General features: G+C 39.5%; 1 protein-coding gene across 1 annotated transcript in view; it reads right to left on the bottom strand.

The window, feature by feature from the left end:
* The window catches only part of TMC1 (transmembrane channel like 1), a 72,121-nt gene that overhangs the window by 35,569 nt on the left and 13,671 nt on the right, over positions 1 to 22,881 (bottom strand). Inside the window, exons 4-6 of the mRNA XM_030005857.1 lie at positions 21,981 to 22,121; positions 7,843 to 7,933; positions 6,490 to 6,571 (exon numbers count right to left, since the gene is read on the bottom strand). Of these exons, the coding sequence (XP_029861717.1) occupies positions 6,490 to 6,571; positions 7,843 to 7,933; positions 21,981 to 22,121 (314 nt within the window). The remainder of the gene's footprint in view (positions 1 to 6,489; positions 6,572 to 7,842; positions 7,934 to 21,980; positions 22,122 to 22,881) is intronic.

Here is a 22,881-nt window from a genome sequence, read left to right as displayed (position 1 = left end):
GACCCAGACCTGTGCGAAGAAGAGGAGGCTGCAGGGGAAGCAGTGAGCACTAAGTGCCTGATTTGACCAACACTCTGCAAGTCAGGCCAAACAGAAGTAACAGTCCAAATTCAACCCCATCTTGCTGCAGCACAGCTCTGCTGAATATAAGATGGCTGGCAGTCATGCTCATCTGTCTGTCAGAGTTGCAAAATACCAGGTTTCATTTCCATTACCAGTCAGTCACAGGAAAAAAAGTGACCTTTCAACAGACTTTTCACACACAGTCTAGTTAAGGGGCCTGATGTGTTCTGATGGCAAATAATGAGAAGAAAATCTCTCTGTTCAGAGGAGTTTACATTGGTATTTCCACACTGTTTTGCAAGCCTTGTATCAGATTCTTCCATTTTGTAAAATGACATTAACATGACTGGTGCTATTTGGGGTGTATATATGCAGAATTTACTGTAACAACAAAATCAGTAGAAAATGTAATACACTTAAACTGGTATAACCTCAGAGTATAAAAAGAGACTGACTAGTAAGAGGTTTTTATCAGGACTGTGCAAAGGGAGGAACAAACCATTCTGTCAAGGATTTCAGCATTTCAAAATCTGCTTTATTCACAGTTCAGAATGGAACCAAAATTTTGAAATTGTTCATGAAGAAGTAGCCAATCTTAGTGACCTACATACTGAGAAGTCTAGGTAGAGGCATAAAGCAAGAGACTTTGAGTTAGTTAATCTGGCTGTGATATGCTGATTACCCAATTACAACCCAGCTACACCCTGCAGGGATGCTATGGACTCAAAAAAATGAAGTGCAGGAAATTAGGAAGATTTCTGATTTCAAGACACTTTTGATACTGTAGACCTCTCCATACCGCATTAGGTTTTTTGCTCGAATCCTAATATCCCCATTCTTTTGGGAATGCCTTCTTTTCATGCATTGAGTTATAGTTCTTGTATCAGTTAACCTGATGAAATTACTGCCATGCATCCATCTGGAACATCTGCATTAAGCAGTGTATTGGAATTACATGCATCAGTATAGTTATTGCAAGTCACAATGCACAGACTGTACATGGGATTCATTCCTTTTCGCCAATGAGGCAAGAACAGCAATCTCAGGTGAAAAAGCTTAGCTGGGGATGAGGATAATTTAGCTGTGGATGCTCTTAACCACATTTCCAGAGTGGGCAGGTCCAAACAGGGGGGGCAATAGGGAACATGGAAAACGGTACAAACAGCCTGCACCATCTGTGAACAAAACCAGTCCAAGTTTCACCACCGTCTTGAATCCACTCTGGGGTGCAACATGTTCCAGGTATGAAGAAAAGAGTAATACTTTAAAGTATACTTGGCCATCTTTTCCCACATCCACAGTCTTACCATATTATGCATTGGCATGCAGATTGGCATGCACAGTGTAAATTTCAGCAGTGGAATGAGGAGGTTCGCCCTGTTGCAACACAGCAATGTGTGTTCCCATAAAGTCTTGTTGCACAGATATTACTGAATGTCTATTCCATAATGAAAAGAATCATTTCTTTTCTAAATACAAATACTTCACATATTTATCAACTTCTGTCTCTCTTAAAATCAAAACCCCAGCAGCAGATTCACCTGTTTCCATCACAAGGATGCAGCACAGCAGAGCTTGATGCCTGTTATTCTGAAGCTGAGCTCCCTGTGGTAGAAAGGACTCTCATCTTGAAGCAGGGAGCCTACCTGAGATAGCCCAGCATTTCATGTTGATACATGTTCTTTCTAGATAGCTAGCGGCCTGGAAGAGTCAGACCCAACTGAAGAGGGCTGTGGTAAGAAAGGCCCTATTTATTATAATAGGGACCATTATGAAACTAAGCAGAGATTGAAGATGAGTTTTCTTGGAGGGTTTAAATGTAGTTAATACTTTCCTTTTTTCTTCTTTCTATTACTCTCTTTATTTCTTTCTTCTTTTATTTATTATTATTAAATGACATTCTTGATTATAATTTTCAGAGGAAGGAGAACTCTTTCAAGAATTTTAGTATCTAAACATTAACAACCCCCTGCTGCCAGTCCATAGGCCCATCAGAAATGATCTCTGTATAAAGTTTAAAAGTGTCGTTAATGCAAGTTTGTAGTTTAGGACCCAGTATGAAAAATTTAAAACAGGGGTGTGTCTCCTCACGCCAATATTAATAACGATTAATAGTTAATAATATTTTTTTTTTCCTATATCTTTCTATAGCACATCTAAGGCACAGTAGTGTGACTGTTGAATTATCTGACTTGATGTGGTCAAGGTGGTTCTTGGGTAACTACAAGTGGCCTTGAAATAAAATCAGAATTGGCTTTTCAAAGCAGACCAGAGCGTTTAGGTTTACCTATAACATTAGCTGGTCTCCTTAGATTAGTCCAACCTGTCCTAAAGAAGCCCTTTGTTTATCAAAAGTATCTTCCTGAAGTCTGTTTAAACTTTCCCATCAAGCCAAAACTATGGTAACAAAAAAAGCTTGATAAAACTTGTGATACACCTTGGGATTTCCCAAGCATACCAGCACAACTCCAGATACAGAGAGTTTGTTCAGTATGAAGCTTTTTCTTCCCAGATCTTTCTAGGCTATAAGTAATAACCCAAGGAACTTTTCAGTTCGGTAGCACTGCCAGGCACATGTGTGCCACTTGCCCCAGTCCAACACATTCTTCATTTGACCTCTTTTTTGCCAAAACTACACTATTACTATTGACTTTATGTGAATTTAGCAGTTCTGTTGTTCTCATACAGTGTGTTTATTTAAATGTTGCTTTTCCCATTAAGTTTCCTGCATCAGTTGGCAGCGGTTGGCACAGCTACCTATCCTCTTCAGTTTGCGTGAAAGAAAACTTTCTATGTATCTAACATTGTTTTACCAGTACATTATCTTCTTTTGAATCAAAGAAATCTTCCCCAGTACTACCTAACTGATCTTTTACCTCTATACAGGACCTTAATTCACTTTTCATTTGCAATCTGTGTACAACCCTGGCTTCAAGAATGGACCAACACATAACAACACTACAGTATAAACATCAGGTTTTCTAAAAAAGAGCCTCTATTACATGTTAATTCCTGAACTGCATCACAAAGAAGACAGATCTTTGCCATTCTATTAATATATGGCTTGATCTCCTTTGGTTTGTTGATCCTTTAGATTTTAAAGTAGGTATCATGATAGTCCTGCATTAATTCTAATTTATAGGGGAAAAATTGTTAGTGCTCTGAAACTGTCTTCTTTTGGATGAGTCATGCTAGGTTGCTCAGATGCAGTTTTTTAGAAGGACTGAAGAATAAACATCAGTGTTTCTCAGCAGTCAGAAAATTAAATTTATTTCCCCCATTTTCTACTGTAAACAGTTACTGCCTTGTTTGCTTGGGATTTTTTTACAAAGAGCTCACTTTAAGATCAGAAAATGCAAATCATCTTCATGTAAAAGCACAGACATGACTTATGCTGAGAATTTAATTGGTTGGAAGCTAACAACTGTAAAGATTTGCCAAGCATAAACTATTCCCTCATACAAAGGTATTTAGCCAAATGAAGAGGTTTCCTATACAGAGTAGTCTGCACATAAGTGTCTGGCTTTTGTTCCATTCATGCTCCTGCTGCTTACAACTTCTTTTAGCCGGGATCACGCAAGATTCAAACAGAACTTGAAATTTCATAAATTCTTGCCTCTCTTTTAGGTGCTATTGGCATGATGTCTTCTTATATCCTGTTAATACTTACACTTCTGTGCTTAGTGCCTGTCTTTGGAAAGAAAATAGCTCATAGCATAGTATTAGCAGTGATCATGGAGGATTATATAAAGGTTTTACCCCTAGGTTTTGGGGGGCTAAAAGGCTGTTCATCTGACTATAATCTTGTCTGTTGGAAGGAGCAGAAGCTACCCATGAACATTTCATTTTCGAACATGTTTAACTGGTGAATTAAATATACCAGATACTTACCTGTGTGTATGCAAGTGTTCTGGTGGAAAAATTACCACAAAAGAAATATTAGTTTAAAAACACTAAACTATGTAGTGACATGGAAAGCAGTTGTACAGACCCAGCTCTGTGGTGGAGAACTGGGCTAGCACATTTTGCATCATCAGATTTCCAAGAGTGGTCCAAACAGCCTACTTTACCTGTTACAATCTTACGTAATTTGCTGCTTGTGTCACTGTACTGTCTTCTCAAAAAATGAACTGTCATGTAGACAGTGCTCCCTCCAATTTCCTTTATGCAGTCATATTTTGCCACATGAAACTGCAGCCTGTGGGAACTGACATCACTAAGGACAGACCACAAACAATGCTGTCCAACAACAGTATCTTTTTAAATATTGATCCTGGTGTCCAAGTCCAGTGTTCAACCACTTTCTTCAAACACTCCTCAGTATTTTGGGTGGACTGAAGGATCCAGTGGCTACATGCAAGTTTGTATTGGGTCTGGCTGAGATGGAGTTAATTCTCCCCATAGCACCCCTCATAGTGCTGTGCTGTCTATTGGTAGGTAGAAAGGTGTTGGTAACACACCGGTGTTTTGGCTACCTCTGAGCAGTGCTCGCACAGCATCAAGGCTCTCTCCAACATTTGCCCCCCTCACCAGTAGGCTGGGGGTGGGCAAGATCTTGGGAGGGGACGCAGCCAGAACAGAAATGGAGGATAGCTCTTTACCTTTTACTAAACTTGATACAATATGACCAACGTAGTACATGTCCTAGCGACACATAAATTCAGATGACAACTAGGTTTCTAGAAAAAGTTGAAGCAGCAGCCTTTTTGTCTCTGTAACTCAATGTATCTTAATCTCTACTCTTCCATTATACACAGACTAGCTTTTTTCCATTTCAATTTCCCTCACTTCCACTTTTTTAATGTCTGAACCCCCCTTTTTTCTGGGACTTGGCAGCTTTAGCAGTGTCATCATTAAGATGACCTTGATCTTAGTACTACAAATTCACTAATATGAGGTACACACTAAAAGCTACTGCTTGTATTAACCAGTATCAAATATATTGTGACTTAAAATTCTTTTCCTTAGCAATATTTCAGAGCTGTTCCCTTAAAATCAAGCCTTATTCTAGACTACAAAGTTTTGGACCAAACCGTGGTTTAACTTCTTAAATTACTAATATTCAGACAGAGCATTGTTTCTGCAAGTAAAAGCAACTGCAGCTTGCCTTAGCAATACTCTGAACAGAAAAAAAAAAATAATAGAAAAAGAGTAAACTTCACAATTTTACCTCCCGAGATTATGAAAAGCTACTATCTCACTGTGATTTTTGGACCTTCCAGGTGACAGCAAAAAAAAAGTTACTTATTTCAAAAGAAAAAATAAATAGATATAAAGGCAGGACTGGAAAAATTATCCTGTTCTATTTTTGCATTCTGATTTTATAAGGAAAGAAATGTCTCTGTTGGAAGCTATTACTAACAGAACAGTTTGTGCCAGGACTAGTCCTTTACAGAGGCTTGCAGAAACGCTGTTCCCACAAAACCTCAAGAAGTCTGTTATGTGTACAGACCAGTAAAAGACCACATGCATCTTGCTGCTGAGTTTGATTTTAACTACACATATGCAGCAGCTTCTTTCTAAACTCCACCTCAAGTGAGTAGATATCTGTTCAGCAGTCTGTAGACCACATGTTTAAGGACATTATGTAAGTTCTCTTCAATGGTTATTTTGCAGTCCAAAACTCCACAATTCATCATTTTCCTGTTCTTCTACTGTTCTGGTTATTGTCTTTTGATGCAACCCACAGCTTCTTCTAATGGCAGCTTCTCTAAAATCAGTTTCCATTGCACTTTCCTCTGCATTTTATCAGTGGCAGAGCCTCACTCAGGTACCCATGCAGTTAAGACAAATTTCCTTCAAAGAAAGGGCTGCAGTTTGAATTCGTCACTGGAACTGAAACATAAAATTGACTTGTGCCCAAAACCTACTCTCAAACATACCCATAGTACTTACTACACTGTTTTGTTTATATTTATGCCTAATATAAGGGGATATCTGAGACCAGTATTGTTTTCTTTGTGTTGTATTACATAGTTGAAAATGAGAGGAATAACACTAAAATACCTCTTAAGTAAGGCTCAAGATGATGCAAAAACATCACAGAAATAATTATAGTATAAATACAGACAAAATAAACTGAAGGTAGGCAATAGCTAAATCCCAATTCTGCTTTTCTAGGATTAACTTAAACACTGGCTCCTGACCTGTTACCTGTGTAATTGAGGATTTTCGTCTGTAACTAACTAACTAACTAGTATAACTAACTAACTAACTAGTATAACTAACACTGTCTCAAGGATATTTTCAACTAGCTATAATATCAAGCTCAATAAATATTAATGAAAAATAAATACTCATTGATTTTATACCACACATTGAATACAAACATGTATTTCTAAAGTATCAGAAGTAATTTACCATTTTGGCATGCATCAAGAATATGATACTAGATACTATTCTTTATTACCTTCCATAGGTACTTACTTTCAATCTCCTTAATTTTCATTTCCCAGGGTATGCAGGCTGTCTTAAAATTCTCAAAATCTCTTTGAAATTTCATCCATTTCTGAAAAGGGTCAAGATTAAGAAAAACCACCATCATCTCAGTGCCCAGATGCTCACTTTCCCCTTGAGCTAATGTAACTCCTCAATCATTCACAGTATCCTTTGGCAGAGCCCACTGCAATAGAAGCACTAGCTTATGAAGAACCTTCTCCTTTTGTTTGTTCTGAATGTGTCTCCTACTGGCTTTGTGTGAAGTCCCTACTTCTTCCACAGGAAGAATGACTAAATAATCCTTTCTTTTCATGCCATTAATTTTTTTTTACAATTGTTTCTGAGAATTTATTTTGTTATTTCCTTTGCTATTCAAAATTCAGATCTGGAGCTCAAGCTGTGTCATTTAATAACAATTACTCTACCCAGTAGTTTACCTATTAGATAAGTATAACTTCTGTAATTGAGCTTCCTGTGTGCAGCTGAGTTTGAAAGCCTAATTATTTTTTTGTCAACATTAGTGTTTATGAGATGTAACTACACAACTGCTTGCAGAAAATCCAGTCTAAGTAAGGGTAAACCTGGCCATAGCAAGTAGTCCTGCCAAATTTTCTTAGCATCATTCTTCATCAGCATTTTAGTTTGGGGCAAAAGTGTGCTTTTGAAGTGAATCTCCCAAACCATCCCAATTTACCACACTACATTTGCACTGTAAAGCAGTGTCAGAGCAAAAAAATAAGTCAAAAGATGTACTTGAGGAATGTACTTGAGGAGCGTGCTAATCCACGTCCACCACTACTGGGTATATAGTCTTTGGGACCACACAGGACTTAGCCCAAAGAAAGACCTGCCAGAACACATATTGTGTGGACATTAGGTCCTCAGCAACCACTGTTTGGCCTTTCAGTCACAATCCTACAGAGCCATATTGCTTCCTAGGATATACGTATCCCTAGAGTCTTGGCTCAGTGGAGATGCCTACAGTATTTTTGCTGTGGGGCAAAAAGACACTTTTTGATCCTTCACAGAGGGCTGTCTGAAGGGAAGGACTGAGTTTTGGATTCGGTCCACAGAAAAACCCAGTCCACACCAAGAGAAATTAACTTTCACAAGATAATCTGTTGCAAACTCTTGCAAAACAGTTGATTTTTGTTTTGATGACAACTCAATCAAGCTGTGAGCTTTCATTAGAAATCTTTTCATGTGAGAGCAGTGGAAACAAAAGTGTTAAAATGCAAACATAGATGAGGAACTCTGTTTTGGAAGATGGGTGCATATGGCAATAATCTGCAAAGAGCTCCCCATTTGCATTACATGAAGTTAGTGAAATAATAAATTTACCTTGGTCATCATCACTTTGTATGCATAGAATTTTTTTCCTTTTCCTTTTCCAAGAGCACCTTCAAACTTTTCAACAAAAAGCTGGGCTTCCCTGGAAAATGAAGGCAAAAGAGAGATGTAGATGATGCTATGGTAAATTTGGTTTTGTGTCTACCATAGCAATGTAATTTTTTATGTCTTCTAACTCGTCATAGTTTTGTATAATCTTGTTCCCTGAGTAATGTTTAGAAAGAAAAGCTCTGAGATTTTGTATTTCACAGAAGACTAATCATATGTAGTGAAAACAGAACAAGCATCTTCAGTCATCTGCTCTAATCCAAATGCATTTGGAGCTCTAAGATCTGCCTACATCCAGTTAACGTTACCAAATATTTTTAGTCACAGTGACTTTGTTTTGCAGTTCAGCTGCTGCCCGTTTGTGCCACTCACAAACTGGTATTCCTTCTGGTTCCACCTAATATAAATTGTTGTCCAGCTACCTAAGGGAAATTTATTTTCATTTTTTATTTTGGAGATATGCATACACTAGAACCTTGGTTCCCCTGTGTCTACCTTTGTCAAGACTAGATTTAGTTCAACTCCTCAGAATTTCTGCATATATCACCTCTAACTATACCATTCTCAGAATCATTTCTCAGAAGTGTAGCTTCAGTGCTCGTGGAAAGACTAAAATTTTGCTTATGAATTTACAGAAGTTAAATGGTTTTAAAAAGGCATAATGTCCAAGGATTAAACAATAAACAGATGAGATCAAGAGCATATGAATATTTTCTCCATTTCACCTAATTTTCATTTATAAGTATGAATTCTGTATGTGTCTGTATTGAAAAAATGTGCCCTAAAGGCTAAATGCCTAATCTGAAACACTGGAAAGTAGAGTAAGAATTCTTAGCTCTGAGTGTATGCACAAGACAGTATAACTATTTTGTCCTCACACTAGATGACTGCAAAGCATTGTATAGTATATTAGGTATTACACTAAGCACTTGGGAAAAGGTAGACTGTTGGGAAAATGTTAATTGTGATGCATGTCTCTCCAGAAGTGTTACAGATAAGTTCACAGAGTGAAATTAATTATCATGCTTATATCTTCTGCTCACATATTTTATGTGTGCAAGCAAAAAAATTGTGTTAAACTGCAAAATCTGACAATGGCATTGCCAGAATAGTGGTGTAGCTGTGATAAAGGAGAATTAAAATTATGTGTGAAGAAGGCTATTAGCTGTATCAGAATTTCTCTTAACTCATGGTTAAAAATCTCAACATCTTTAAAAATATTGTGTACTTTTAGTAACTGTAAATGCTTAGGGTGATCTTCATACTATCATGTGAAGACCTTTCAAAATGTTTCTCCACTAGACAACCACTGCACCAGTCTCTTTAGCTCACAGTACCAAGGTTCCGAACAGCCTTTTGTTTCTGTGCTTCCCAAGACAGTGCAAAATTGAGCTACTGAACTTAGCTTTTGCTCTTTGAGAGCTCTCTCTCTTTGAGACCCCTCTGAGCACTGTCGACTTCCGAGTGTTCACACCTAAACCCAGCTGGTGAGGCATCAGGACCAGTGCCAGTTCACCTGAACTCCCCAGGAGTTCAGCATGCATTTTCCTGCCATCTGAGAACCTGTTTTCTCCTTCAAAGTGACAAGTTGGCAGAAGCAAAAAGCTACATACAATGACATGAATCCCAATCCAATCACTCTTTTTTTTTTTTTCCCCCTCTGGCACAAGGCATGCAAAGATTCCGATAAAAAAGATAAAATACCCAGCCACAATGCCAGCCACACATCCCACCTATTCACCACTTCAAAGTGTTCCTCAGGGACACAAGTCAGTGTCTTTTTAAGGCTCTAGATCCCTTATTCCCAGTTCTGTGTTTCTGGATCAAATCTGTATTCTGCATTTTGGAGTCTGATCTCTCTGTACTTTAGCTAACTTTGACACTCACTGGGCCTTCTTTATTTTCCAAGCCACTTCAAGTCCTTCAGAGATTTGCTGGTTCAGCACTCACATCTTATTATTTCATTTTGATTCTCAAAAAAAATCTGCTCTTAAATTTCAGCCCTCTCAAATAAGTCAGAGAAAACAGTTTCTTTCAGCTTCAGGAAACCAGTGTCTGAGAGGATTTAAAATCTTGTTGCACTGTCAGGAGATATAAGGCAGTCCTAACAACAGATGGCAGCTTCCTCGTAAACTCAGCAGTCAGTGCTGGAGCACTACCATAAAAGCAGCCAGAATCAATAAACTGGACGTGTACCAGTCTCCCAAGTCAACATATGATATTCTGGACTTAAGAGGAAAACCTTCTACCACCACTTCTATCACGAGGTAATTCAAGCACTGGGGCTTGTTCATGAAAAATTACTGAAATCAAAACCTGAAGAGCTGTAGAGAACCTGTGCTTTCAGTCACTAATTATGCGCAGTTATGTTGCAGAATATGAAGATTTCAAATTATAGCGGGGGTTTTTTACAGTGAGGTTAGAAATTTAAGGGGATAATATGAAAACAACCATTAACACATAAAAAATCCTCCACAGCAGATATGAACACATTTTGCATCTGTAGCTGAACACAAAAGTTCTCCACAACCATGTTCTGCTATAAAATTAAGCTAAGCCAAAACAAGAAGGAACTTTCCACAACGAAAGTCATAAAAAGATTTATTTTACACTCTTAATCTAAGCCTTCTGTTCATTTGCTTGAAATGTCTTTTTACAAGGCTTTCTACAAAAAATAGTATTTCTTGTCCCTCTCTGCCTCCTGGACTCCCCGTCAAGTAATCTTTCAACTTACAGTGTTAGCAGTATTTAAGTTTTTTCTCCAGGACAAACCAAAACATTGCTTTTCGAAGCTGGTGATTGGGATCTGCAGGTTTAACACTGCTGACTCTCCTGAATGCCTCCCTGTTTCTTACTTTGCTAGTGGCTGAGGTTTCCTATCTTCCTTCATCCCTTCTTCCCCAACACTGCCCCACTCCAGTGTGTGCTGGTTACAGAAATGTTATAAACCACCCCTAAATGTTACTGCTTTATAATCTGTTTTTTCAGATTTTCACTCCATTGGCCTGCATTGGTCTAAGTTCATCATTGCAGCACAAACAAACCAGACAATAATCTGATACCAGTTAAACTTCTTACTGAGTGGTTACACATGCAGACAACTGAGTTACGCATGCAAGACCAGAGCAAAAAAACAGTTGGATCCATGCATGCTCAATATTTGTGAAGCTACTTTCGTGTTTCATGAAAGACATAGGAAGGAACTCTGTTCATTTTTTATATATTGCTTTACTGTACTTAAAATTTTGTTGTATAAATCTTGAAAAAAATCAACTAAGTCCAAATGGTGGACTTAACAATATTATTTTCATTTTCCATTTATACTGTATTTGCATTCTAGTCTAGTTACAATATACTGTGATTTTTGGAATTAATAGGACTTTTGGCATTAATGCATATTTCACACTGACCATAACAAGAAGGTGTTTCAAACATGCATTAAAAACTGTGGCTATTAATATTTCCCATTCTTGTGAAGTAATAGCCAAAATCGTGGCATAGTCAATAATTGTCACATAGTTAATAAGAGGTGTGGTGAATGGAGTTAAATCCAGTTGGCAACCAGTCACAAGTGGTGTTTCCCAGGCCTCAGTATTGGGGCCAGTTCTGTTTAATATCTTTATCAATGATCTGGATGAGGGTACCAAGTGCACGCTCAGTAAGTTTGCAGATGAGCCCAAGCTGGGAGGGAGTGTTGATCTGCTCGATGGTAGGAAGACCCTACAGAGGGATCTGGACAGGCTGGATCAATAAGCCGAGGCCAATTGTATGAGGTTCAAGGCCAAGTGCCAGGTCCTGCACTTGGGTCACAACAACCCCACACAGCGCTACGGGCTTGGGGAAGAGTGGCTGGAAAGCTGCCTGGTGGAAAAGGACCTGAGGGTGTTGGTCGACAGCCAGCTGAATATGAGCCAGCAGTGTGCCCAGGTGGCCAAGAAGGCCAATGGCATCCTGGCCTGTATCAGAAATAGTGTGGCCAGCAGGAGCAGGGAGGTGATTGTTCCGCTGTACTTGGCAATGACGAGGCCACACCTCGAGTACCGTGTTCAGTTTTGGGCCCCTCACTACAAGAAAGGCATTGAGGTGCTGGAGCATGTCCAGAGAAAGGCAACCAAGTTGGTGAGGGGCCTGGAGCACAAGTCTTATGAGGAGCGGCTGAGGGAACTGGGGCTGTTTAGTCTGGAGAAAAGGAAGCTGAGGGGAGACCTTATCGGTCTCTACAACTACCCGAAGGGGGGTTGTAGTGAGGTCGGTGTTGGTGTCTTCTGTCAGGTGGCTGGAGATAGGATGAGACGAAATGGCCTCAAGTTGCACCAGGGAGGTTAAGTTTGGATATTAGGAAAAATTTCTTTACTGAAAGGGTTGTCAAGCATTGGAACAGGCTTCCCAGGGAAGTGGTTGAGTGATCATCTCTGGAGGTATTTAAAAGACGTGTAGATGTGGTGCTTAGGGACATGGTTTAGTGGTGGACTTGGCAGTGTTAGGTTAACGGTTGGACTTGATGATCTTGCAGGTCTTTTCCAACATAAATGATTCTATGATTATTATGTAGTTGAAAGAAATGAAATTCTTTTCTTAAAAAAAGAAATTATTTCGTGAAAGAGAAGAGTTAATTTTTTCTTCCACTCTTGGAATACATGAAATCAAGTTACCTTTGATGTTCTACAAGCATGTCTTACCTTTTGGTGTGTGGTGGATTTTACCAAAAACATTCTAAGCAGCATTTTCATACCATTCATTTAGAGACACTAAGTCTTACAAGGGAACCCCACCACATGCAAATATACAGAGGAGCTATTAAGTGCCCCACAGCAGCCTATCTGTTAGCTGCATCCATGAATATTTGCATGACTTAAAGATCTTACTTAATTGGTATTTAAATGCAAACCTCAGTAACAACTTGATTCTATGAAGAATTCCCACCAGAGTTTTAACAAAATATCTGAAAAGCAAATTAACTGCAGAAGCAGAACTTGAAAGAGGTCCTATGGGTAATGAGGCAGAAACATGTGTGCGGTTACGTGCAAGGAAGTAATACAGAAACCTTAACTACCAGACTATGCTGGAGCTGTCAAACAGAACATGTTTTCCTTCTCTCCCTCAGCTTTTCTTCCCTGAGCAGCTCTGCAGCAGGTTAGTCCCACTGGGTTACTCCTGACCTCTGTAATTTGTAGGTTAGGGAGACCTTTCCTTGACTTCTACTTAAGCTTCCTGGCCTTAGAAGTTCAGCCATGACTTGTCAGCATTCAGTCAGGGAACAGGCTAGCAATGTCATTTCTATGTCTGTGACACATGCTCTTTCTTGTTAAATATAATCCAATATGTTACTTAATTCAGGTTTCTACCTTGATGTCTAAACTGTCTCGCTGAAAGACCTCTATTTGCACATCCCTGAAGATTTTTGCCACACCTTGTCCTACCCTCCATCTCTTTTGTGCCAAAAATAAAACATGAGGACAGGAAGAATGATCAAGCAGTAGAAAGCAGTCCTAAACCCATAGAACTGTTTTAGAAACCACAACAACAACCAAAACCACATACCTATATATGCACACCTACTTGGAAGTAATGCAACTTCACTAACATGAGGATGTGTCAAAAACAACACAGAGCGACAAAACTGAGCTTTGTAATCACTGGTATCGTGTTATAGGTAAATTATCTATATCACAAGACAGGCCAAAGTGTGCCCCGTTAGCCAACTGTGAATTTAAAGAAGCTTCAGAGAAACATTATTAATTGAATTACAGACACAAGGAGCTAATAAATGTTGCATGGGGCTGGGCATTATTGTCCCAGAGAAGCCTGAGTTCATTATTAATACTAGGTGTGGAGTTACAGCTTCCAAAGTGCTAGGTGTACGGTACTTCAGCCACTTCAGTGTTGCAGAGAGAGGATGAATTACAGCTCTCAGAGGTTGTTGCTAATGAATAGGATTCAAGTGCATTGCTCACATTTTTCAGTAACAGTTCAGGAAGGTTTCAGTCTCTAAGATCTAAAAACTCATTAAAAAGAAATGTCATATTAATATTGATCACCCAGGACTTCTCCAAGTCTTAAAAAGATTGGCTAAAAACTGACTGCAAAACAACTGTTGTCAGGCACAGTTCACTTGAAAAGAAGTTCGGCAGTAATAATGGGCAAATTATAGTGTTATTTAATACCCAGCTGGCTTCCAGGACATCCAGGCTGGCCTCCAGGACTGCCAGTATATCCACAGTAAGAGAGGTGAAATACTGATTAACTGGCATACAAAGAGCACATCCAAAGTTGAAAAATTTCCACCATCCCACACAGGCACCTTATGTGTCTTTGGGTTTTGTATAGTTATAAAATATTCTGTTTCCAATTCATTTGTCTTGATGGGTGATCTAAGTCCTGTAATAAAATAAATGATACTAAAAAAATACTGGAAAATCACCACATTATATTCTGTCCCTGGCAGATGAAGAGGTGTCTGTTCTGCTCTGTTTTTCTTAGAAAAACCAAAAAGTTGTCATGGCTCTCTTTATGGTCTGTATTTAATTGGAAGTCCTTTAAAAAGCCTAAGCTTGAAATTTGTCTGCCTTTTTTTTTTTTTATTTTTTTTAAATATGTCATTTCACTTGTTTTCAGAGTTTGCTAACTGGCTTGTGGTACAGCTTTAAAGTGAGACCACTGTTGGCACATTTCTGGATTCTTGTGTTTAATTCTCTGATTATATGGTACCATAATAGGCTTTGCTAGTGGATATAAACTACATAGCTGTTAATAGCCTTTGCTATTTTATAGCACAAAACTTTGGCTATCTGAAGTGTTATGTGCACTAACAAGGGGAGTGAGATTAGTATACCAGAGCCAAACACAGTAGCACAGCTTTAAAAGGTTCTCCTTTCCTTCATAACTCTGCAAAACCCAACCAGGAGAATGCACAGGTAGGGATACAAGTCCCCAAAATCAGACCCTCAGAGGTAAATTGGAATAGCTTTCCCTGGACATTTTCCAATTTGCAACAGCTGAAGCTATGGCCCATGAGGGTTTATTTTATTTTGTTCCTTTTTCTAATCCAAAAATCTTTTCAATAGTTTACCCCCCTCTCTAAATCTCACTCTTGTAAGTAAGGATTGATGGTCATTATCATCTGATGGCTCTTCAAGTAATTTTGTGCTGGCCCAAGTAGGCAGTGTCAAGAGGAAATGTGCACAAATTATTGTCTCCCATACAAAAGGCAAAACAAAAGTACTCACAAAGAATGTAAAACAGTGGAAAGAAAACAGAAAAAAAAAAAAAACCAAGAAAACTTCTGAAGGAGAATATTTGTCTTGGAAATGAGAAAAAGTCTGGTCTCCAGCCACACCCATGCTCTCAACAGCACAGACCACTGTGTCCCCAGTCTGCAGCCTAACATGTCTATTGCTTAGGGCCTGGGAGAGTGATGGTGCCCCTTCCTGCATAACATCTGTTCATTCCCCTCCATGCTTCTTCCTCACTTTTTTCGCATCTCCAGACCTGTAAAGATCTGACCATGAAGTCTCAAGGTGAGGTTAGAGTCTGACAATGCCGGTACAATTCAACTTCAAACTGCAGATGGACACTCTGCAGCAGGGCAGTATCCTTAGTCATGGTTCTTCAGATAATAATCAGGGTCTGTTTGAAATGCATCTTTCCAGACACAGCAATGTAAATTAGAAATTAGAGCTGATCTAATTTACCAGTGCAGCTCTACTAAGAATGCTGTTTCAGCAATGAGTATCTCAGCCAGGTTTTGACAGAAGGCATTTTCTACAGAGCAACTAGTTCTTCATCTGTGTTCTAAAGTTATTGTTCATTCATGCATTTTCAGAACAAAAAGAATGAAGGAGAAGATTAACCTTTTACAAAGTAGTTACTAGAGCTAAGTAGAAATCATCTTACCGATCCTATACTTTTTAAGCTATGAAACAACACTCTGTCAGGAGAAACTGGTTTTGAATTATCAAAGCGAGGGTGTTGTTTGGCCTTGAAAATGCTTAAACAAAATGTTTCAGCCATTTAAGATTTCTTATCACTTTTTTGAAACACAAAATTTAGTGGAAACTAAATCTTTCCCCAAAAAATAGTTTGTTCTGAGAAATTTACACATCTTTAAAAAAAATATTTAGAATGAAAAGTCCAACTCAACCCTAACCTAAACTTTTCAAAATAATATGAAAAAATTATGATTTTTTGTATTATTTTGTCACGAATATGTAACAAATCCTTGAGCATTCCTGGCAAGCATTTTTTTTCCACTCTTGAAAAAAAATAGGTCCTAATACAGAACAAACGTGGAAAGGGGGTTTGGCACACAGTAAAAACATTTCTCATAATGCTGAGAAGAAATCGCCAATGAAGTACCTCTCTGTTGTGGAAGCTGGAAGACAAAGAATAAGGAAATGTCTTCTTCTATCTCTAAGAGGATAGGCTCTTTTTTCCCACACACACTCCATAATACTCTAAAATCTGCACAGGGGAAGAAGCAGATGACATAGGAAAATACTCGCTAATAATAACTGTTGACCAAAAGTTTCAACAGCAAGATATGCTAATACAAGGGCATTCAAAAGTCACATTATTGATTTACAAGTTTAAGGCACTTAAAGCCAGTGTGTGTCCATTTTCCACATATACAAGAATAATGCCAATCTATCAGACTAATGGTATAAATTTTAAATGACTTGCTAAAATACAAAACAAATACATAGATACCCTAAAATGTGTTGATATAGACACTTCTGTATTGTTATAACTACAATCATAATAAAGCATCCATTGATAACATATTATTTCTTATTTTAAGCAGCATAATAACACCAGGTCTTCCATTACAACTCAGTTGAATTTAGGCTTCAAAGAGCCAATTACAAAAACAGGACTCTAGAAAACAGTCTATGACTGTATTTTGGAATGTAAACGATTGGGTTTGATTTTTTCAAAGGTACTGAGTGCTTCCAAATTCCATCATTTTCATCTAAGATGCTAAACACAGATTTAAGTGCCTAATTGTCAGCACACACATTTAAAAATGTGACCAAATATTAGTTTTTAGCTTTTATTTTTTTATTCCAGCTGTTTGCTGGGTTTATGTGTTTTGTCTGCTGAGATATGCACGACTGCACAGAACTGTGAAAATCTGAATGGGATTGCCTGGAATAAAAAGTAACTATTTTTTAAATCTTTTTTGACAGAGAAACATAGTAATAAACTTAATTCTTCAGTTAATAAAGGTAGATTCAAAATAAATAAGCTAATCTGAAGAACTGTCATTTGCTCTTGGAATACACAATTTTCTAGGGCAAATAAACTGATAACATGCTTCCAAGCCTACTTCTGAGAGAGCTGTAGCAAAGCATATAAAAAAAAAAAAAATCATTGCAAACTGCCGTAATAGCACATTGATGCATATCTTTTACTAAAATAAACCTTCTGATGTTGGCAAATAAAATTGAATGCATGTCTAGTCTTCCAGTCTAGATTGTTGATAAACTAATCTTGAAAATTGATAAACTAATGAACTTTTAGGTAGAATTGCTGCCCATGCTGAATGTACAAGGACCACCTCACCCTGAATATTAAAAAAAGAAATTGTTAAGATAAAAAGGCAGCTGACAAGGGTGGGATTTTGAAAACTCATTATTGGCTTAATTGAGAAAGCCCACCTCAAAGAATAAAAAAAGTGCAGAAATTTAGCATTCACTGCGGATGACTAGAAGCACTCATCCAATTGCAAACATTTCACAGTAACATAGATTTTTAAGGCCAGAAAGGATTGATATTCCCACTCCCTCTGACATGGAAAGGATGACAGAGGCTACAGATGTTCATTGAGGGGCTCCTGATTCAAACCCACAACTAGTGGCTGAGCTAAAACTTATCATGTAAAAAATTACACATCTGATTTAGAGGCTTCTATTTGTAGTTAATCATTTACCCTCACTGCAAGTACATTTGCCAGTTGTCCTGAAACACATCTTTTTTACAATGTCATATAAGCAGACTGAGAGAAGCAGCTGATGTTAATCAACAAATCAGAATGGTTTGGGCTGGAAGGGACCTTTAAATGTCATCTAGTTCAACCCCCTTCCAATGAGCAGGGACATCTTCAACTATATCAGTTTGCTCAGAGTCCCATCCAATCTGACCTTGAATGTTTACAGGGATGGGGCATCTACAACCTCTCTGGGCAACCTGTTCCTGTGCCTCACCACCCTCATGATAAAAAATTTCTTCCTTGTACCTACTCTGAATCTACCTTCTTTTAGTTCAAAACCATTACCACTTGTCCTATTGCTACAGTCCCTACTAAAAAGTTTGTCCCCATCTTTCTTATAAGCCCCCTTTAAGTATTGAAAGGCTGCAATAAGGTCTCCCCAGCGCCTTTTCTTCTCCAGGCTAAACAACCCTAACTCTCTCAGCCTTTCCTTAAGGAGAGGTGTTCCAGCCCCCTGATCATTTTTGTGGCCCTCCTCTGGACCTGCTCCAACAGGTCTATGTGTTTCCTGTGCTGAGGACTCCAGAGATGGATGCAGTACTCCAGGTGGGGTTTCACCAGCGCTGAGTAGAGGAGCAGAATGACCTCCCTTGACCTGCTGGACACACTTCTTTTGATGCAGCCCAGGATACAGTTGGCTTTCTGGGCTGTGAGCGTACATTGCCAGCTCATGCCCAGTTTTTCATCCACCAGTACCCACAAGTCCTTCTCTGCAGGACTATTCTCAAGTCCTTCATCCCCCAGCCTGTATTGATACTGGGGGTTGCCCCAACCCAGGTGCAGGACCTTGCACTTGGCCTTGTTGAACCTCATGAGGTTCACACGGGCCCACTTCTCAAGCTTGTCCAGGTCCCTCTGAATGGCATCCCGTCACTCAAGCATGTCAACCGCACCACTCAGCTTGGTGTCATCTGCAAATTTGCTGAGGGTGCACTCGATCCCACTGTCTGTGTCATTGATGAAGATATTAAACAGTACTGGTCCCAGTACAAACTCCTGAAAGAGACCACTCATCACTCATATCCCTACAGACATTGAGCCATTGACCACTAACTCTCTGGATATGACCATACAGCCAATTCCTTATCCACCAAATAGTCCATCCATCAAATCTATACCTCTCCAATTTAGAGAGAATGATGTTGCGGGGGACCATGGCAAAGGCCTTACAAAAGTCCAGCTAGATAACATCCATAGCTCTTCCCTTGTCCACTGATGTAGTCACCCCATCATAGAAGGCCACTAGGTTGGTCAGGCAAGACTTGCCCTTGGTGAAGCCGTGCTGGCTGTCTTGAATCACCTCCCTCTCTTCCATGTGTCTTAACATAGCTTCTAGGAGGTTCTGTTCTCTGATCTTCCCAGGCACAGAGGTGAAGTTGACAGGGCAATAGTTCCCATGGTCCTCCTTTCTACCCTTTTTAAAAATGGGTGCAATGTTCCCCTTTTTCCAGTCACCAGGGACTTCACTTGACTGCCATGACTTTTCAAATATTGTGGAGAGTGGCTTGGCAACTACATCAGCCAACTCCCTCAGGACTCTGGGACGCATCTCATCAGGTCCCATAGACTTACGTATCTTCAGGTTCATCAGGTGGTCATGAACATGATCTTCTCTTACAGTGGGAGGGACTTTGCTCCCCCAGTCCCTGTCTTGAGGTCCACCCACTTGAGAAGTGTGGGAAGAGAAGTTCCCAGTGAAGACTGAGGTAAAAATGTTGTTGAGTATCTCAGCCTTCTCCTTATCTCTTGTTACGAATGTGCCAGTCATGTTCATTGGGGGTACACTTTCTTTGACCTTCCTTTTCTGGCTGACTTACCTATAGAAACCCTTATTATTCTTTGCATCCCTTGCCAAGTTGAGGTCCAGCTGGCCCTTGGTCTTTCTGAGCCCATCCTTACACATGTATGTCCCTATACTCTTCCTGGGATACCTCTCCCTGCTTCGACTGCCTGCCTGTGCATTTCCCTCTTGCTCTTTAGTTTGACCAGCAGGCCTTGACTCATCCATGCCAGTCTCTTACTGTCCTTTCCTGATTTCTCACACATGGGGATCAAGAGCTTTTGCATTCTATGGAAAGCATCCTTAGATCTTCCAGCTCTGTTTTTCTGTGTCTCTGAGCGCAATTTCCAAGCGGGTCCCATTGACTAACTCCTTGAACAGCTGGAATTTTGCTTTCCTAAAATTCAGGGTCCTGACTTTATTCTTTGCCTGTCCCATATGCCTCAGGACTACAAATTCCAGCAGTGCATGATCACTGCAGCCCAGGCTGCCTCCAATCTTGACGTCTCTGATTAGCTCACTTGCGTTGGTGTCCAACAGGTCCAGTATTACATCTCCTCTGGTCCTTAGGCCTGTCCCTAAGATGTGGCCTAAGAAATTATCCTCAATGCACACCAGGAGTCTCCTGGATTGCCTACAGTGCTCCATGCTACTTTTCCAGCAGTTGTCAGGGTCATTGAAGTCCCCCAGCAGGATGAGAGCCTACAAGCATGATGCCTCCTGCAGCTGGAGTAAGAAGGCTTTGTCAGTACATTCCCCTTGATCAGGCAGCCCTGCTACCTCATGAGGGAAGACCCTCTTCCTCCTCCTTCAAGAGAAGAATCCCGTCTAACACCAGCAGGCCTCGTGCCATGTAGACCATCCTGTTATCGAAAAATGAAAAATTCTGTCAGTGACACCAGCCATGGAGCCACGTATCGATAGGCTGAGTCTGTCTGTTTCTTCCAGTATCACCGCCCACAACTGGAAGGATAGAGGAAAAAGCTACCTGTGCCCCAGATCCCCTTACCAACTGTCCCAAGGCGCAGAAGTCTCTTTTGATTGCCCTTGGACTACATGTTGCATCTTCTTTGCCACCCACATGGAAGAGCAGTAATGGGTAATGGTCCAGGGCCGTACCAGGCTAGGAAGTTTCCTAGGAACTAGAAATTGCTAGGAATGCTGGGATATAAGATTGGGTATAAAAATAGAAGCTCTGTTCAGAGTAAGAATACAATAAATTTTAACTTTATGTATATGGGGATTCTTCAATTATAGACTATGCAAAATAAAGTAATTGTTATCTGATTATCTAATCTGCTCATCTATTTTTTTCTGAAATTTCCCTCACCTTCACAATGCTTCCACTTTACGTCTCCTAGGTCCTCTGTTCTCTTTTACCCCCTTCCATGTCACCTTCTTTCACAACATACCTTCCATTTCCTCTTTGCAGCTGTATCCTTCCCAAAATGACCTTACCTTCTAGAAGGAAAAAATTGTAGATCTTCCACACCATATTTCATATGCTCTCTCCTACCATTATGTCTGTGTTTTCTATCCATATCAAAAACTGTCTGCAGGAGAGACCATACTTTCTCTGTTAGATGTGTCTAACAAAACATGACCATAGGTTTTGTTGGTATTTGGGCAGTACTGCAGTGAATGAGTTATTCAAAAGAGAGGAGCCTGACAGTTTTGGCAAAAGAATAAAGTTCCCTGTGTTTACCCAGTTCCCTGTGCTTGGTGGAAATTTAACTCTAAATGAAAACTTAACTTTTAGCCTTAATGAAAATGTAGTAACAGGTTTGCTAGGGCAAAATGCAGTTTTATATGTGGCATACCTAAAAATCAATGAAAATGCAAGCTCAGTTTCCAATCAGTTTGCTTTTTCATAAGTTAAAAAAAATCTGTTCTTCTTTCCAAAAAGTAAGAATAGAAAGATAAACCCTTTCTTCCCACCCTAGTAATCTTGAGGTATTCCTGAAATTGCATCATTCTTATTGAATGAGATAGTAAACTTATCAGTGGAAGAATTTACCAACATTAACCTAACTGATGAAAATGAAAGATTTTGCAGGGGGGTGTAATGGAAACTTAAAAAAGAAAAAGACCTGAGTTGTTCATATTTGATTTCAGGTCTACAGAGACAAGAAAGTACTGATCTGCAATGCCATTTACTTCCACTTCCTGTGAAAACACATGCTGGGAAAGAGAGATTAGAGATAGTTTGAAGTCAATTGTGTCAGTAGGTCTAGAAATAAAGTGAAAGTTCAGAAAAACAGTGCAAAGTGCAAAGCAGGATGCCAGATATACATTATGGAAATCAAACCATACTTCAGGACAGACAACTTCTTTTTCATCTTCCATGGCTTGTTTCGTAGCGTGGCGATTAGTTTCTTTTTTTCTTCTACTTCTTCTTTCAGCTTGGCTAATTCCTCCTCTGTAATTGGCTCCTCCTCAGAGTCAGAATCAGAGCTTCAAATAAAAGCAGGAACAAAAACCATCACCAAAACTTAGAAAGGACAGAAGTTTTCACTGAAGCACATACTTGGTGTTAATTCTTGTTAACTTTGAGACCTAGATAAATGCCTTCACTGTTGCACAGAAGGGAGGACACAGTTCACTTAGACTTGTTATTAATTTTAGTATGAAAGGCAAAGCCTGCGCACAAAGTGCAGAGCCGCAGCTGAACCAGCACTACACCCAGAGCATCCCATGGAGAGTGGGCAGTGCTCCTGGGGAAGTGTCTGACAGCCAGTGATTGTTCCTGCAGGAGTAACCAGCCTCCTCAGAGTCCAACCCAAACTCACAACAGACAAGTGAGAACACTATACCTGCAGTCATAAAAATGAACTTGTTCACCCCACTTCAGTGTGCCACAGGAGAGAGAAGAGACACCACAGCCACAGCAAAGACAAGTGTAAACACCAGATGACAGCCCATCGACTGATCAAGGCAGTAACATTTCAGAGATGGGAAAGATTCAAAGCCACATTGCAGCAAGGCTGTGATGTGTCCTAGCACTCGGAGTAAGCAGATGCAATAGTAATGGCATCTCCAGATGTGTTGTGTGGTAATCTGAACTTCTTATTCATGCAACTGTTTGTAGTATCTTTGGAAAGCATTGCTGATTAAGGCAATGTCCACTTTCCTAAAACCTGCATAGATATCCTTTTCTGTGAGCACTCTTACATCTCATATAATGGCATATAGCAAATCATTAGCAACAGGTGTT

This window comes from Aquila chrysaetos, chromosome Z (genome assembly GCF_900496995.4).
Source record: "Aquila chrysaetos chrysaetos chromosome Z, bAquChr1.4, whole genome shotgun sequence".
In the NCBI taxonomy this organism is placed as follows: domain Eukaryota; kingdom Metazoa; phylum Chordata; class Aves; order Accipitriformes; family Accipitridae; genus Aquila; species Aquila chrysaetos.
This window is presented reverse-complemented; position numbering and strand designations above follow the sequence as displayed.